The sequence below is a fragment of the Xiphias gladius genome, chromosome 22 (genome assembly GCF_016859285.1).
Source record: "Xiphias gladius isolate SHS-SW01 ecotype Sanya breed wild chromosome 22, ASM1685928v1, whole genome shotgun sequence".
Classification (NCBI taxonomy): Eukaryota; Metazoa; Chordata; class Actinopteri; order Istiophoriformes; family Xiphiidae; genus Xiphias; species Xiphias gladius.
In genome coordinates this window covers 25,849,027-25,866,467 of record NC_053421.1, presented here as the reverse complement: position 1 = coordinate 25,866,467, position 17,441 = coordinate 25,849,027, and the positions used below count along the sequence as shown (strand labels likewise).

Here is a 17,441-nt window from a genome sequence, read left to right as displayed (position 1 = left end):
AATTTCAAGTGCGGCAGCCGGTGCCTGCCAGCGTGTTTTTTGTTTTTTTTTCTCCCCCAAATCCGTGCACTCTATGCTCGACGGTAACTGAGGGCGACGAGTATCATCAGGCCGCAAACTGGTTTTCTCCCGGGTTTTTATAATGACAGAAACGGACTAGTTCGGCGAGTTCCTGTAGGATTTGTTCAACCCATCTCACTAAATGTATTAAAATTTTTTCTTCTAAGTAACTATCTCCTTTTTGCCATTGTGCTTGTTCGCTTATTTGTTCATTCCTTCACTTATTTCGTTCATTGCTGTATTGTATTTGCTCTTGGGTGGGATTTCACTGACGGTGCAACAGGTGCTGCTGTCCACCGCCGTACGCCCGTACACCTCTTCGAGTGGCTGCTGTGGAGTAAAGCGGGCGCGCAGAAAGTCTTAGCGCCACAGACGTGTGATACGCCGATCTGCCCAAAACTTTACTTTCAGGTCACAAAACCCGGGCGACCGAGGTCCGAACCAGGACTCAGACTAACGCAGTGCGAATAGGAGAGTTTGTGTCTGTCCCTCCCAGGTGTCCGTGCACTCCTGTGAATGTCTGAACGGAGCCTCCTGTGTAACCAACGTCAACCTCCCCGTCGGCAGCGGGGAATACCTGTGCGTGTGTCTCGACGGGTTCGGAGGGGAAAGGTGTGAGGTGGACCTCGATGACTGTAAACCCAACCCCTGCCGACTGGGCCGCTGCATTGACGGCCCCAACTCCTTCTCCTGTGTCTGCCCACCTGGGATGACAGGTAGGGATCCGCCTGCGGAACCGTGCCCTTCAGACAACTGGAGCGAAAGGCTTAAGGATGTTTAACTTTCAGCAGAGGATTCCTTCCTGCAGGGCTGCACGTCAAAGGGGAATCAAGCGTTCAGAGACCCTTATTGACCTTAAACACACAGTGTGTCTTTTTCTGCTGCGGGGGCAGGTCCTGGTGAATACAACTGGTAAAAACACTGAATAAAGCAGTTTCCTGTTAAAAATCATCCCGGAGGGGCCGGGAGTCGAGCTGCTGTGATAACTTATGATCCAGATGTGCAGGGGGTTTTTACCGGCCTCCTACTCTCCAAACCAAATGGACCGGGTAATTAGATCCGGTAAAAACACTGAATAAAGCAGTCTCTCCTTACAAGTCAGTATTTATTTTCTATGTTGGGCGGACACAGGACGTCTTCGGAGGGGAGGGGGGGGCTAACGTTAGCCACCGGTAGCGTTTGCTAAGCTTGTTTTCTCTGACAACTTCAGATCCAGACATCCCATGACCAAAATCCTTCATCCGGTTAGAATATATGGTTAAAAACGACCAAGCTCTAACAAGCATATCATAAAAAATGCGGCTTAAACCTCAATTAAAAAAGTCAATTTTAGCAGAAAACCACAACCCCCCGACGCATGCACAGAGGGGATATGACGCCACTGACGAGACGGACCGTTACCTTGATTAGGATGACGAATTGCTGGGAAAATTACACAATTCAAAAAAACAGACATAGCTCAGTTATTTTTTTGACATTTTCATGCAGAAAAGTCACATATTATAGCTTTAAGTGGTGGCCAGAGGAATTACAACAACATTGATTCTTCAATGTTGATTCACCTATTGTCACGTGATTAATTTGTAACGTGAATTTTGGTGTATAGTTTTTTTTTTTTTTTTGGAAGTTGTGGAGTATTACCACTTGGCGTTTTCTGTCTTTTCAGGCCGAACGTGTAGAGAAGATGTAGACGAGTGCGTCGCTCAGCCTTGTTTCCCTGGAGTAAGCTGTAACAACACGCTGGGCTCCTTCATCTGTGGAGTCTGCCCACAAGGACACAGCGGTGATGGAAGAATATGCAGTAGTAAGCCCTCTTCCTCCACTTTTATTTTAAAAATCAATATATTCATTTGCTAAAGGATAAGGCGGTGATATTCCATACTTTGGTTACTACGGACAATACCATAAAAAGACCAAAACCGACGACGCATTGGTGCGCGTCCCAACACTTTTCCGACTTCCTTAGCCTGTCTCTGGCTCTCAGCTCCAAGCAAATTGTTTCCTACTGAAGATGTAAATCCTAAAAATAAAGTTTCATTTAAAAAAAAAAAAAAAAAAAGAAGTTATTTCCTGGGCACTGAAGTTTTTAGCAAACGTTATTTAAATACTGTGTTTGTCGGGGACTATTTTCAGCAGTGGACACGGTCCTTTAGTCAGTATTTACGGCAACAGAACCATTTATGTGGGATTCACTCAAATTAAACTTCGGTGTGTGTTCGTGGCAGTGAAGAACATGTCACCCGGTGCAACAGTGTGGCTCGCTGATTAGTTTTTTAAAAGGTTATGGGCAACAATGGAGCTCGGTGGCACAGAGGAATAAGATACGTCAGGTTTTGACTACACCGGCAACACTGGAAATTCACTGTTGGTTTTGGTCTTTTTATGGGATTTGGTGACGGTGAGACGGTGAAGCCCATCACCACACTTATCCGTCATATGACGCTCATCTAATGCTTCCAGGGGAATCTGAAGAATGCGGTATGTTGAGTTGTTGGCTCATGTTTAAGCCATATCCTCTCATCTCTGACGTTCTACATCTGCGTAACTCTACCCGTGGGACAGGAAAACCCTTGTTGTACTCTCATCCTTCTGTCTCCAAAGGTGACACAGACGCGACGGCCAAAGTGGTGGCCACACCAGCGAGAGTACAGCAGGTTTCACTGAGGCCCAAACCCTGGGGCCCGTCGCCGTGCAGCAGGAGGCCATGCCACCCGGGGGTTCAGTGTTTTGAGAGCACCCACGTCTCTGCAGGCTTCGTCTGCGGACCCTGCCCTCCCGGTCTCCATGGAAACGGACGAACGTGCTCAACAGCGGGTGAGAGTGATGCAGTTCTTTTAATATGAAGCTGATGTTGGCGTAAGGACAGCAGTGGCTACAACGGCCGCAATGTTATATCTGAAAAACCTGCATGTAAATTAAAACTGCAAAATAGTTGAACACTTGTTTTTCTGCCATGTGTCACGTGTTACTTACAGTATTTGAGTGAATGAATTATGAATCACGAATTACATTACATGACACACGACAATGTCACGTGTAAACATCAAGACTCCTGGCGTTTTTCTAAAAGCAAAGAAAACACACAGACACACACACAGAGCCAAAGCTACCTATACCTGTCTCGATGACCAGGCGTCGTCCAGATACTCTAACAGAGCAAAAGAGTCTTTCAATTTCCTTCTCAAGTAGAAAATTCTGACGGTAAGTAAAAAGTGGCGCATCACATACATGTCTTTACACATCATTATATGATTTCATACAGTAAAAAAAACAAAAAACAAAAAAATAAAACCAAAATATTCCTTTGCCTAACTAATCAAGTAGTTTTATTACCTGTGTGTTGGATGTTAAATGTTTTAATACTGACAAACTGCAGCTATATATGTGTTATTTTTTTAAGTCATATCCTCTAACTTCCAGTGTTTTACAGGTCTGGGAACAGTCGCCAACGGAGCAGATGGTCATATTCACATTGCCAAATCAAATTCCAGCAAGGACATGACTCCCGGCTCCTCCTCTTCCTCCTCTTCATCGTCTCCCACCTCACCCAGACAGACCTCTGACAGGAGATCGAGACCGGAAGCCACCATCTCTAACAGCAGAAGGGTGTCCTCCACCGACAGAAAGACCGCGACGACCCCGCGGAATCAAACTGCAGCCAGGGTGTTTGCTCCCACTGTCCGCAGAGGTCAGCCGAGTGGGGTGGAGCTGACCCCTGACCTGAACACCGGTGTCAAATGGGGGCCACCACCTCACCGAGTGACCTGTGTCGACTCCCCCTGCTTCCCGGGTGTTCCCTGTGAGCCCACCGCCACCGGGTCCTTTAGGTGTGGACGCTGCCCACACGGTTACAACGGGGATGGAGTCGCGTGTAAAGGTAGCGATTCTTGTATTAGCTTCCTGCAGGAACGTAAATGTTCAGGACAGGTATTCAGTACAAATTACATATATATAGACTTATTGAGATTCAGTATAGAGCGAAGAAGCAGTGCCAGGTAAAACAAAAGTAATGGACCACTCATATTATTTTCCGTATGTACGCTCAAGCCTAAAGGAAAGAAAGTACATTATGAAGCATAAAATGGCTGCTCAGATGCCCATTCGTTTGGGACAGGCCAGTTTTCGTAGTTCTTTGTGCCTGTCAGTCTGTCACTTTTATGTAAATTAAAAGCAAATCTCATCATTTCATCTACACAATATTATTAGTAAGTAACACCATTTTTTTTTATCAAGATTGTTCCCAATTCACCAACACTTACCAACACCTTGAAATTATCTAAGTGCAAATCAGATCCTGGTAATATGGCGGCTCTGAGACGTTTTGTAAAGGCAGCCAAAGGCAGGAAACCCTGCCGCAGGCCTATCCTAGAGTCACAGGTCATAATGCTGTACAGTTCAATTAAAAAGGAGGGTTAAACATCTCGATATAATATAATGTATTTTGGCGCTTTTTAATAAAACCATGTGTTGGCAGAGAAGAAAAGAATATCATGTTGTTTTCGATGAGATGAGCGGACTCTGTAATTGGCATATCTGGGCAGGTCAGTTAGGTGCACGGTGCTCTTTTTGTGGCCTTGTTTGCACAAGGCTATATATCTATATATATATATATATATAGATATATATATATATATCTATATATATATATATATATAGATATATATTAGGGTTACATTAGGGTTTCAAGTAATACTTATTTCATTTTCAAACAATCTGTTGATAATTGTTTTCAGTCAATTAATTATTTGGTATCAAATTAAATACTATTAATAATAATGGCAAATTCCTACTGCAGGTCTGCAGGCTCCAAAATTAGTCCTTCAACCTGCTTGTTTTTGTTGCACTAACAAGAAAACACGAAAGGTACAAAGTTTGATAATATGAAACAGGGGAAAGCAGCAAATTCTCAGAATTGGGAATTTGTAGCCTCCAAATGTTTGGTATATTAACCTCAGGATAAATGACTTAAACACGCAGTCAGTGATTCAAACAGGTCTTTGTCTTTGTCTTTGATTAAAGACTCATTTGAAGTTGAAAGACTGGTAAAAAGCGTCAGGCCAAGCTACCTGACTTCTTTTTCTCTAGTCACAGTCGCACATACAGAAGTTGTGCACATTGAAGCAGTTTATGGTCGTCCCATGATGGATGGATACCTTCAGATAAACTTGTTATTTATTTCAGCCGTGTGCAGGTATCAGTGCGGGAGGAACATGGAGTGCTCTCTGCCCAACACTTGCACCTGCAAAGAGGGTTACACGGGATACAACTGTCACATAGGTGAGAAGGGGAGAGATTTCTCAGAGTGCGATTTGACTGATGAAAACCCAGTTCATTAAATCATATCCCGCTTGAGTGAACCCCTGCAACCCACACAAGCTTTCCAGAAAGTCAACCTCGGGAGTACCCTGCACGCTGTCTTGACGCGTTGCTATCAAACCACATCTGAAGATTCAGCTCGCTTAGCTCAGCGACTCATACTGTTCATCGGAAACCGATGAAACTGACACTTTGCTTTCTCTCTCAGCCGTGTGCCGACCTGACTGCAAGAACCAGGGGAAATGCGTGAAACCTAATGTGTGCCAATGTCCCGCGGGCTACAGTGGGCCCACCTGCGAGGAAGGTAATCTGGACTCATATCCACACCTGTCCAACATGCTGAAACACCCGTCGCTAATAAAGATACTGATGAGCTTCTTCTCGCTGTTGACCACCCTGTGTCGGTGCGTGCAGCGAGCTGCGAGCCGCCTTGTCGGCATGGAGGCACCTGTCTGGCCAGAAACCTGTGCACCTGCCCCTACGGCTACGTGGGACCCAGATGCCAAATCAGTGAGATGTTGCTCAGACTACTTTCAAACATTTGGTGAAACATTTTCGTGATGTGTTTATGATTTGTGTTAAAGTGGCAGCCTGTCGCTACAGTGCAGTCTGCGAACAGTGCGACACTGACTCTGCATCATTCCAGTACGACGGAATCGACATTAAACAGCGACTACGAGTTGAAAGTGCTGACTTTAAAGGACTAATTTGCTTTCTTCCCTGAGAGTTAGATGGCATGTCATGTTACGTACGGTGACATATGAAGCTACAACCAGCAGCCGATGGGCTTAGCTTGGCGCAAAGCCTGACATCAGGGGGAAAGAGCTAGCCTGGCTCTGTCCAAAGTTTAAAATGTAACAGTGACCAGTTGTGGCTATGTGTTAAATGTTATTTCCGTTATGTGGAGTTTGCATGCTCTCCCTGTGCCTGCGTGGGCTTCCTCCGAGTACTCCGGCTTCCTGCCGCGGTCCAAAGACACGCAGGTTAGGTTAAGTTAACTCTATGTGTAAAAAGGGCTACATGTCCTACGCCGTTCACCCAAATATGGATGTGAGCAAATTTACTCAAAGCTCAATGTCAGCGCCAAAATCTCGGTGTCACTGCTTGAATTTCAAATCCAAAGCACAAAGATGAAAACAAGTGCTCACACAACTCAAAGAGCACCGGTAAATCATCAGCGTGCGTGATGCTGTGACGCCAGTTTCTTTGGTTTCATTCGATTAGGTTTCTGTAGTTTCCTTTAGGAGTGTGCACACTAACGTTTATCTGTCCCAGTGGTGTGCAACAGGCACTGCGAAAATGGGGGCGAGTGCGTTTCGCCTGATGTCTGTCGATGCAAACCCGGCTGGTACGGACCAACGTGTAACTCAGGTACGTCATGCGTGCGCTCGCACCGCAGCCACGCGGTGTCTCCACTTGAAGCTTTTTCTTAACATGTAATAAAAACCTAATATTTCACAGACCGCATTTCCAGGTGGAACTCCAAATACGTTGGATCTAAATGTAGCCTCTTGTACCCACTCCAGCTCTCTGTAACCCTGTCTGTCTGAACGGAGGAACGTGCATCAAGCCCAACGTCTGCGTCTGTCCCAGCGGCTTCTATGGCTCCCAGTGTCAAATTGGTGAGACGCCCATGACTAACTATCACAGTGACACGTTTAACTGCTCTGCTGTTCCACCTCCACCATTTCAACCTTCCATTTCCACTACTTTAAGATCAAGGAAGGATCTTTTTATTACGGTTGGTTAAAAGTCAAGACTCTTCAACACACTAACAATCAGGGTTGAAGTCATGTATTGCTTCTTATTAAAACTCTGATACTATCACTTCAACTCTGATAAGATGGCGGTCACTCTCTGCTCGCCGCTGCATGAAACAGATTGTAAATTGCATGTGGCTATTTTATCTTTTTTTTTTTTCAGTCAGTCAGTTTTTGGTAAATTAATTATTCATTTGAGAGCATCGTGTTTTCACGGGGTTTCCCTGAACATTTAATAATACGTCAGGCAACCGAGGCTTAAATAGCTTCCAAACCTAGGAGAACTTATTACTCTTCGTAAATTCATCAATTTAATCTCACAAATGAAGAGTTTATGGAGAGTGTCCCATAATGATCAAACAGCTGTTTCACAGGCAAGAATTAAATTATGGGAAAAATGAATTCTTGCTTTTGGTGTAAAAAATATCAGATTTAAAGAGTGAATATTGCCAGAAATATCAGCACTTTTAATAAAAAAATACCAGCATACTTATCTTTTAAAAAGATTTTAAAAGAGGCTGCAGTGCTGAAGGGTTTATTTTCACTCGTAATAATATGAAGATATCCTTGCAGGCGGACTTCACTTCCCCTCGGCGCGAAGAGGTCAGGGGTCAGGGCCAGGTCACACAGACCTAGACCTAGCTTAGGGGCTTTCTTTCTATTTAATGCACCAGCTAACAACACCAGGTCAGGATGGCTGAGAGATGTGATGCCTTCTCGTTGCAACTACTGTAGTATTCCTTTGGTATTCCTTCCATTTCAGCTTTTGAAGTATGAAATAGTTAAGCATCGGGGTTGGAGGTTATGTCAGTATTTTTTTTTAAATGGGGTCAGTGTTAACCATGCCTGATTTAAATTTCTAGTTCCCCGAGTGCAGAATTGCGCCCTGAAATCCCTGCAGCTGAATATTGTTGTGCGTTTCAGCCGTATGCAGCCCTCCCTGTAAGAACGGGGGTCAGTGTATGAGGAACAACGTGTGCTCCTGCCCCGAAGGCTACACAGGAAAAAGGTGTCAAAAGAGTAAGTAGGCTTGCTGCCTGCGCGGTTGAATGCAGGCTTGTTTGAAGTGATCCTTGCCTCTGGCAGCTCACGGTTCAAGATATGGTGGAAAAAAATAATGTGTTCCAGGTGTGTGCGAGCCGATGTGCATGAACAAAGGCAAGTGCGTGGGACCCAACACGTGCTCATGTGCCTCAGGATGGAGAGGGAGGAGGTGTAACTTACGTGAGTGACTCCGTGTTTTGTTTCATACCCACCAATTACATCACAGGTAATATAAAGATCACAGAGGGGTATGGGATCTTTGCATGTTTAGCTTTAACGTCAAGTATTAGATCTGCACAGGCTAGTTTAGGCTCAGGGTAGGTTCATTTTAGCCGGGTTCCAGACCTCCTAGGCTCTTCCCACATCTTAATTTTTTTTTCAGTGACTCAAATAATTAAAAATAAATTACTTTTTTTTCAATGTGGCAATTTTGTATGTCATAAATATACACATTTATTTAAATATATATGTTAGAGAATACAAAATTACCCTCTTTTGCTATGATTAAAAGACCCCGAACCTAACCATAGTCTTAACTTTAGCTTTACCAAGTGTAGTATAAAGCAAAGCATTGGCCGCAGGACGTGGAAGAGCTTGTGCACAGACTCAGGGCCTCGGTTTGGGGAAAAATTAGTGTGTTGCTCACTACGCAAATGTTTCACGGTGACTTTATTTTTGCAAAATACAATGTTTTCTATCACAGCAGAAGGTGAGCATTGCAGTGAAAAAGACTCAGTTTAGGTCAAAGCAATTCGTAGTGAACTGATATCACATTGCATTTCAGACTTTCTCTAGCTGTGAGTGGTAGCTGACAAAAGTTCTTTAACGACCAATCACTCTCCATAAGCCACGTCATTGGCCTTTTGTGCTTCCGAAAATTCGTATTTTTTGACTGTTTTCGATTCCATTTTTCTCCCCGAAGAATATGAAAATTACACTACATCAAATGTGAAACTGTTATTTCAACGTTGTTTTTGTTGTTACGAAGGACTTCAGCTATCATTTACAACATCTTTGGCTTTGGATGCCCCTGACGCCGAGTCAAAGATGCAGTGTGGTAGGTTTTGTGCCCAAATCATTGGCCAAGCTGCTGAAGACTGTGTTGCTGTCTTCCTCTCTGTCCTGCCTGTAGCCGTCTGTCTGCAAAAGTGTAAAAATGGTGGCGAATGCGTTGGACCAAACACCTGCCACTGTCCCATTGGCTGGGAAGGCCTTCAGTGTCAAACACGTGAGTTTATTCATGATAAAACAATGTAGTAACATAGAGTTTCTGGAGATGCTACAACAGTTAACCCACTCTTGCTGATTTTTTTATTGTTATTTTTACCATTTTCTGCAGTTTGTTGTTAGAATAAGCAGACAAATATACGGTATTTTACCAGGATATATTGCTTTGCTTTATTTTTGAGTAATTTAATCACATGCGTGTTTACTCTGTTTAAAAAAAAAAAATCCTCTAATATTGAATCCCTCCTCAGCGGTCTGTAAACAGCGGTGCCTGAACGGAGGGAGGTGTGTCCTACCTGACTACTGCCACTGTCGAAAAGGCTACAAGGGCCTCACCTGCACAGTGAAGGTGGGCATCGGGGTGACACTTCAGATACAGTACATGGCTCTGTGTAGCTCAGAGGGAAAAGTGCTTCACAGTGCTGATAATTCTAGGGTTTCAGGCTCGCCATACCCCCGCGTGTGCCTCTCATGTGTTGGCATTACACTTGCATCCAAGAATCACTTTCTCTGAAAGACAAATACCTGCTGATGTTTGAGAAACCCAGAGGCTTGTTTAACAGAATTGCAGCTTGGGAATGGGCTTAAAAATATTTTTCACCGTGCAACGGATGGAATATTTTTCCATGTTCATATCTTTACATGATGTTAAACGAGTTTTTGGGTTTTCAAACATCGCTGGGTGTTTATCTCTCAGAGAAATGGATGCTTGGCTCTGTGATTTGAATGTAACACTGTTACATGAGGCGCAAATTGGGGCCACTAAAATGTACTCAAGGTACTTTAATACACTATGGCTCAAAAGACATGCGTCACCTTGAATATGTTGAAAAATGTAGTATGTCAGATGTAATTTAATTGAATTCATTTTACACCTTCACAGGCATCTCAAGCATGACGGAAAAAGGAATGAGAACTGGGGCGAAAGAAACCAAAAAATGCAAAAAGGAAGAGGAGAGCACCAGAAGTTGTTGTATGTATGAGTGTGTCTTTGTGTGTGTGTGAGTGTGTGTGTGTTGATGGATATTGGCATGTGGCTGAATGCGAGGCTCTGTGCACATATGAACGCTAAAAGAGGGACTTGACGTGTTGCACTTGTCTTTTCGTCCCTGTGTATCACTACCTCAAGGCTAAAAGTAACACACGTCTATTAAATTCATCGGCAGTGCTTACGCAGAGATTTTATACGGATATGTGAGTGTTACAGGCACAGTATAATGTAAAATAAGTACCCGACAAATTAATCCGTTTCAGTGATGGCTCATTCATAAGCTGTATGCTTTTACCCGCAAGCTTTTAGTTTTAAGCGTTTTTCAAATTTAGCCAAATTATAACCTGGTGTAACTTTTATCAAACTGATGTGCACTGTTCGCTGCTTGTGTAAGAGAAAACTTAAAACACAGCATAAAAAAACAATAGAAAAAGTCCACTTCATCAATTCTGCCTGACTTAGATGGTAAACATCAGTAACTTGTTTTAGACTGAAGACATCGATATGGATATGTTGCAATTTCACAAAAATTGCCTCTTTTTTTTTCTTTATTGCTTTCTTTAATATATTGTTCGATCAGGCTCATTTAAGTTATAGACTTTTATACATTTACACTGATACTAAACATATGTATTAAAGTAATGACCGCCTGTTGGATTTATGTTTTCTTAAAAATGTTTTATCAGCACCAGATTACACTGTGGTACAAGTAACGTGACAAAATAAAAAGAAATGTACTGTTACTGTTTCTATGCTTTTGTTTTGTTAAATGAGCTTTGATAATGCATGCAATTCATTCTTTTATTCATTTATTGACACAAATTACAGTATAGTACATGGCACATTTGTACAGTCACATCACAACATTAGACAAGTCCAATGTTTCTTTCAAGAAAAGGATTTACATATCACATGGTAAAAAATGTAAAAACTACCAATGTTCAGCTAAAAAAAATGTAACTGTCCTCATAACAGTAAAGTCCCTGATTGGGCCCCATTGACCTGTGACCCCAGCTGGGTCACACTAGTTAGACTTTTTCCTCTCCTCACAGCGAGGGCCAGAATAAGGGGGACGACAGCGGCATTTGTCGGGAGAGATGCACTTCCCTCCATTCAGGCAGGGTTGGGTGCACACAGCTACACACAAGAGAAACAACGAAAACAAAGTCGTCAGTCATTTGTATAACTTGAGAAAGTGGAAGGGACTGTGGAAATTGGGATTTACAACTGATGTTGTAAATCCCAATGCCACAAATCCAACAAGTGGTCACAGAGGTGAGAAGTGTTTCACTGTCTGGGTTTGGTCACATTTGGAAAAACGCTGAGTTTTAAAAAATTTCGTTCAGTAAACACCTCCATACACTTTATATCATTCTCGTTGGTTTGGCCGACTGATGTATCTTTACCATTATTATTCTCAGTAAGCGGTAGACAGTTTACGGGGATCTAAGGAATGCACGACCAAACTGAAAAAAACTCTTAAGGAGGTTGAGAGGAAGAAGAGAGACAAAAGAAATCATGCTTGTGAAGTGCACTGATGCGTGTGAAAGTGCTTGGTCTTTGGGACGGGTTTGAACTCACCATTGTGGCAGGCACCGCCCAGCCATCCCTCCGGACAGCTGCAGATTCCTGGAGCCACACAGATTCCCCCATTCCTACAGCCTTGAGGACAAATTGCTGCGTGGGGGACAAACCATAGAGAGACGTTCTCAGCATCCCAGGAAGCAGATCTGCGCTTTAGCCATAAGTTACACGTATTTGATCGAGGCAGAGCTGCTCTAGAGGCTTGCTAACCTAGACAACACAAAATACAGTACACTGATTTAAGCTAAATCCCAAATTTTTAGCAATGGCTCTGGTTGGGTCACCACTTTGGTCCAGAGTGCGTATCTCTCAGCAACTATTGAATGGGCTGCCATGAAATCTGGTACAGAAATTCACCTCCCCCTCACAATAAATTGTAATCACTTCAGTGATCCCATAACTTTTTTATCTACTGCCATCATCAGGCCATAATTTTAGTGTGTCCATTACTTTGTTTTATGACCAAACGCATGCAAAACTAATGACATTCCCATCAGCCTCAAATGTTAGCAATGCTAAAGTGCTAAACTGAGGTGGTGAACATTGTAAACATACCTGCTAAACATCAGCATGTTAATGCCGTTATTGTGACTATGTTAGCATGCTGACATTAGCATTCAACTTGAAGCAGTGCTGTGCCTAAGTACAGCCTCACAGAGCTGCTAGCGTGGCTGTGGACTATAATGAAGCTGTGTTCTAAATCCCTACTACATACTAATTTTATACAGTATATGCCACGTGCTAGTTGCCACAGTATACTGTTTTAGCAGTTAGTGTACAAAAAGACAAACATACTTTACTATTTTAACTTATAGTAACAGGGAATTATATAAAATGTGTGATGTCAGTTGCTGAAATTAAACTTTAATTTACTGCCAAGAATGTCTTAATCATCATGAACAAGCCGTAAAACTTACAGTTAAGTTCATACATATTTGGACAGTGCCACAATTTTCTGAATTTAGCCGCTGTACACCACCACAATGGATTCAGTTGCTGCTTGTTGTCGGGTCTTTCTTTTGTCTTCAGTAAGTGAAAAGCATGTTCAATTGGGTTGAGGTCAAGTGACTGACTTGGTCACTGAAGAATATTCCATTCCGTCCTATCCGTTCTGCAGCATTTGGCTGAATCTGAGCTGATAGTAAAGCCCTACACACTTCAGAATTCATCCTGCTACTTCTATCGGCAGTCACAGCATCAATAAACACCAGTGAGCCAGTTGCATTGGCAGACCATACGTGCCCATGCCATAACACTGCGTCCACCATGTTTGATAGATGATGCGGTGGCTTTGGATCATGAGCCTTTTCTTTCCCTCTCCAAACACTTCTCTTCCCATCATTCCGGTACAAGTTCATCTTGGTTTCATCTGCCCAAAGCAATCTGGTTCCAGACCTGAGCCGGTTTTTTCATATTATTTCAGGGCAAAATCTAATCTGGCCTCTCTGGCCTTGAGTGTTACCAGTGGTTTGCACCTTGTGGTAAACCCTCTGTAGTCACATTCACGAAGGCGTCTCTTGATTGTAGACTTTAACAATGATACACCTACTTCCTAAAGAGTGTTCTTGACCTGGCTAGCTGTTGTGAAGCATTTTTCTTCACCAAGGAAAGAATTCTGCAATCATCCAGTTTAGTTGTCTTCTGTGGTCTTCCAGGCCTGTTGGTGTTCCTGAGCTCACCATTATATTCCTTCCTTTTAAGAATGCACCAAATTTGTCTATTTGACCACTTCTAAAGTTTCTGCCATCTGTCTGATAGGTTTGTCTTGTTTTTTTCAGCCTAATGATGGCCAAAATTTGTGTCACCGTCCAAATACTTACGTACCTAACTGTATATGTCATTCAAAACAACTAAGATAGACTGAATTATGCAGGGCTAGACTGAATGTTGCTTCCCACAGCGAAAAGCCTTTGACATGTTTCAGTGCTGATGAGTAGCTTCAGTTGAGAGATTGGCTCCATTTGCAGACTTTGACCTTTGGTGTTAATAGGGTAATTAAATACGGCTATAAACAGACCCTCTTGGCATTTTGAGCCAGTCCAGCTTGAGGGGCAGATGCACTTGGCCACTCCGTTGACAGCAATGCATTCCCCTCCGTTCCAACATCCTCCATCACATGCCACTGCCAAAAGACAGACAAAGATCACACCTGTCAGCGGTGATGATGACGACACACTCATTCCTGTCCTCAAGTATTTTTTGACAGCCTTGATTTTAGAAATAGAACTTGGTCATGATTCCTCATACCCTAAAGACAATCCCCACCTTTTTGACTTGTGACCCCTTAAATGAAGCAATGTCTACTTATGGCCCCTTGTCTCACTAGTTGCATATGTCTACCGGTGGTTATTAGGTTTTAATTTTATTTTTAGAAGCAAGAGGAGGTAAAATTATCCAGCATTTCTTTAGAAAAAGCAGAGGATTCAAGAAAACACAAAATGCCTTCATTTTATTTTGACTTAACATTTTTTTTTTTTTTTAAATTAAATGAATCATCTTTTAAAAACCTACTATATGTCTTTGATTGTAATTGTATAACATAAAATTCTTCACAGAAGAAAAATACTCAGGGCATGACCTTAGTGCCCTCATTGGCAGCTACAGCCCTGATACTGATATCCTAACCCATAAGTTAACTTACAATAACAGTACATAAAGGTTGAGCCAAAGTTTTATTTATCTTTTTACTGCAAGCTTTGTGAACTACTTCTGCAGTTTTGTTTCTGGGAAAGATCTAGCTGCTCTACTTTCTGACTGGAGCTTAGAAGGGCCTCCGACGTGTGTCTGGTAAAAGAGGGACAGCTGTGTATTGGAATGTGTGGATATAGTTCAACTGTATCACACGGAAGAAAGCAAACACAGGATATATGTGGTTCATTTAGGATAGATTTAGAATAAATGCACAACATTAAGTGTACAGAAAAAGAAAAATGAATCTTCTCCGAATCATCCAGGCTTCAAAAATCACACAGCCACTGATCCTGGTCATCAACTGTTGGACCAACTGGATATTTAATTTAGGATTCCCTCCGAACAAACCATCTTACCTTTGTGACAGTATCTTCCTCCAAATCCGGGCGGACATCTGCATTTTCCGGGGCGAAGACACTCTCCTCCATTCTTACATTTGGGATAACAGTTGGCTGCATTCACACAATAACACACAAGATTTTGACATTACTGGTAACAGTTTGGGCCAAAGTTGCAGCCACAGAGTATTTATGTTAAACATTAAAAAAAAAAAAATGGGTAGCAAAATAACTTGCTATAGAACTGTTTATAAAGTGACACTTGGGTTGATTTTGCAGAGATGAACATAAGGAATTTGCTCTGCAATATTGTTTTGGAAATGAGCCCTTTATGTCTTAAAATGAATATGCTTTTCCCATCATGGGAGAGCTATGTTGGGCCTATGCTGAAATGAATCTCTCCGAGGCAAGTTCTGCAATAAGCTGATGTACATTACATGAAAACACGCCTTAAGGGGGCATATAACATAGAGATGCAAGGATTAGATGATTAATCGAACCAAAGGGGGGAAAAAAGCAACTATTTTGATAACCAATTCATTGTTTCAGTCAGTTTTCAAGCAAAAATGCCAAACATTTGCTGGATCCAGCTTCTCAAGTGAAGGGATTTTCTGCTTTTCTTTGTTTTATATGATTGGAAACCGAATATCATCAATATATGGGTTTTTGGATCATTGGTTAGTCAACACAAGCATTTTGAAGATGCCACCTTTTGTTCTGGGAAACTGTGAGGGGCTTTTTTCCCCCACTTTTTTGGGGCAATTTTCAAAGAAATCGATTAATCGGTTAATTAATAAGAGAATCGGCAGATTGATCGATAATGAAAACGGTTGTTAGGTGCAGCCCTAATACACTTCAAAATACACGTGGACAAAAGGTTTGTAACATCACCATACTGGCAGGTCTCTCCTTCGTAGCCCCTGGAGCAGTAGCATGTGTTGTTACGGATGCAGACTCCTGCGTGTTCGCACGGCGGGTCGCACTTCGCTTTGGGGTCGAAAACGAACCCGACCGCGACGCCCCGGGGCGCGTCGGCGCCCGCGGAGCAAACGCCGACGAGAACGGCCAAGGAGGCAAGAGGGAGAAGCGCTGCGCCGCGACCCGAGAAGCCCATGGTCGGTCTCTGAACTGGAGAGTGGAAAGGAGGGAGAGACGGTCCGTGCGGTGGACGGAGATGGAGGAGAAAGTCCCCTGCAAAGTACCGAGACTTCTCCACAAGTCGCCCCCGCTGTCGCACGCAGGGGAACTACAACACAGGCGAGTTAGTGCCGGGGGGGAGCGGGGCGGGACGGGGCGGGGCGGGAAGAGTGTCCGGGGGGTGTGGGCCCGCTGAGTTTAAGGCTCTGGATGGGAGGGAAGTTTTGAAACTGGCGTCATGTACACAATCATTAGTCGGAGGTAAGTCGGAGACAACACAAGAAGTTTTTCCTCACAGCAACTGTCTCGAAGTTCAACTAAGGGTAACCTTAGCTTTACAGCCGCCTAGCTACGTTCGCTAGCCAACAGCTTCCGCTTCTTTATCCAGAGGAGGATCGTTAAACTAACAAATAAAGCATGAGGATGCTGTAAAGCCAATCGTGGGCTTGTCCAGTGGGGGTTGCGAGGCAGTTTTGTAACCTTTTCGCTAACGCTAGCTTAAATGAAGAGCCCTCCGTAATCTGGCAGTGCCTCAAAACATGAAGTAGCTAGCGGCCAAATGCTATCAGTTGGCAGTTTATTAGCTACACCTGGCTAAAACTAACACGGTGTGATACAGCAGTCCTGCAATAAATCCTCCCTTCATGACAGTTTTAATGTTCGGTTTGTGCTGAAAGTGTTTTGTAGATGAGTTGGTCCGACTGGAGGCTGCAGCAGTTTTTTTTTTTTTTTTTTGGTGCCGTTGGCCTGTATCGGACAGGTGTTTCTTTTATCTTGTCCCAAACCACATTGGTGGGTCAGTCAGTACAAACTCATGCTGTGCTGCCAAACTTTGTCAAAACTCACAGGGCCTTACTCTCCTGGCAGAGATCCCAAAGTTTTACAAAGAAACCACATGTGTCCGGCTGGGGGACTGGAAGAGTGCGGCAATGAAACATGGAGTCCTGGGCCTGAATATTTCACCCATCGTACAGCATCAATGAAGAGCTGGGAAAAACAAGACCCATAATATATATGATACTGTCAGCCTCAGTGGAATCAGAAGATTTTATTAACCCTAAAAGTACTAAAAGGGGAAAACTGACGTTGAGGAGACTAGTTTTCAGTAGAACTCACCAAGTATACTCACATATACAGTACCGTGCAATATAGGTGTTTATATTCTTATCCATCACACAGTACCTTTTAGGGAGGCATCTGATCAGTCCCAAATTCAATCTGTAGCGGGACAACGAGCCCAAACATACAGCCAGAGACAAGAAGAACAAGGAGTCTGGCCCGGACCCCACAGAG

The 17,441-nt window shown here is 43.2% G+C and overlaps 2 protein-coding genes across 2 annotated transcripts in view; one reads left to right on the top strand and one right to left on the bottom strand.

Moving 5' to 3' along the window:
- Positions 1-11,085, top strand: part of vwdel (von Willebrand factor D and EGF domains-like) — a 33,673-nt gene extending 22,588 nt beyond the window's left edge. Inside the window, exons 18-31 of the mRNA XM_040118778.1 lie at positions 557-776; positions 1,727-1,864; positions 2,662-2,874; positions 3,491-3,937; positions 5,242-5,337; positions 5,585-5,680; positions 5,791-5,886; positions 6,652-6,747; positions 6,903-6,998; positions 8,061-8,156; positions 8,265-8,360; positions 9,313-9,408; positions 9,659-9,756; positions 10,291-11,085. Coding sequence (XP_039974712.1) covers positions 557-776; positions 1,727-1,864; positions 2,662-2,874; positions 3,491-3,937; positions 5,242-5,337; positions 5,585-5,680; positions 5,791-5,886; positions 6,652-6,747; positions 6,903-6,998; positions 8,061-8,156; positions 8,265-8,360; positions 9,313-9,408; positions 9,659-9,756; positions 10,291-10,305 — 1,899 coding nt within the window. The 3' untranslated portion in view covers positions 10,306-11,085. The remainder of the gene's footprint in view (positions 1-556; positions 777-1,726; positions 1,865-2,661; positions 2,875-3,490; positions 3,938-5,241; positions 5,338-5,584; positions 5,681-5,790; positions 5,887-6,651; positions 6,748-6,902; positions 6,999-8,060; positions 8,157-8,264; positions 8,361-9,312; positions 9,409-9,658; positions 9,757-10,290) is intronic.
- A 125-nt stretch (positions 11,086-11,210) lies between these two features.
- vwde (von Willebrand factor D and EGF domains) lies at positions 11,211-16,876 on the bottom strand. The gene is made up of 5 exons (XM_040118779.1): positions 15,903-16,876; positions 15,030-15,125; positions 14,000-14,104; positions 11,980-12,075; positions 11,211-11,535 (listed from the first exon to the last, which is right to left on the bottom strand). Exons 1-5 carry the CDS (start codon positions 16,123-16,125, stop codon positions 11,423-11,425), a joined length of 633 nt encoding a protein of 210 aa, XP_039974713.1. The 5' UTR covers positions 16,126-16,876; the 3' UTR covers positions 11,211-11,422.
- Between the last annotated feature and the right edge of the window lie 565 nt (positions 16,877-17,441).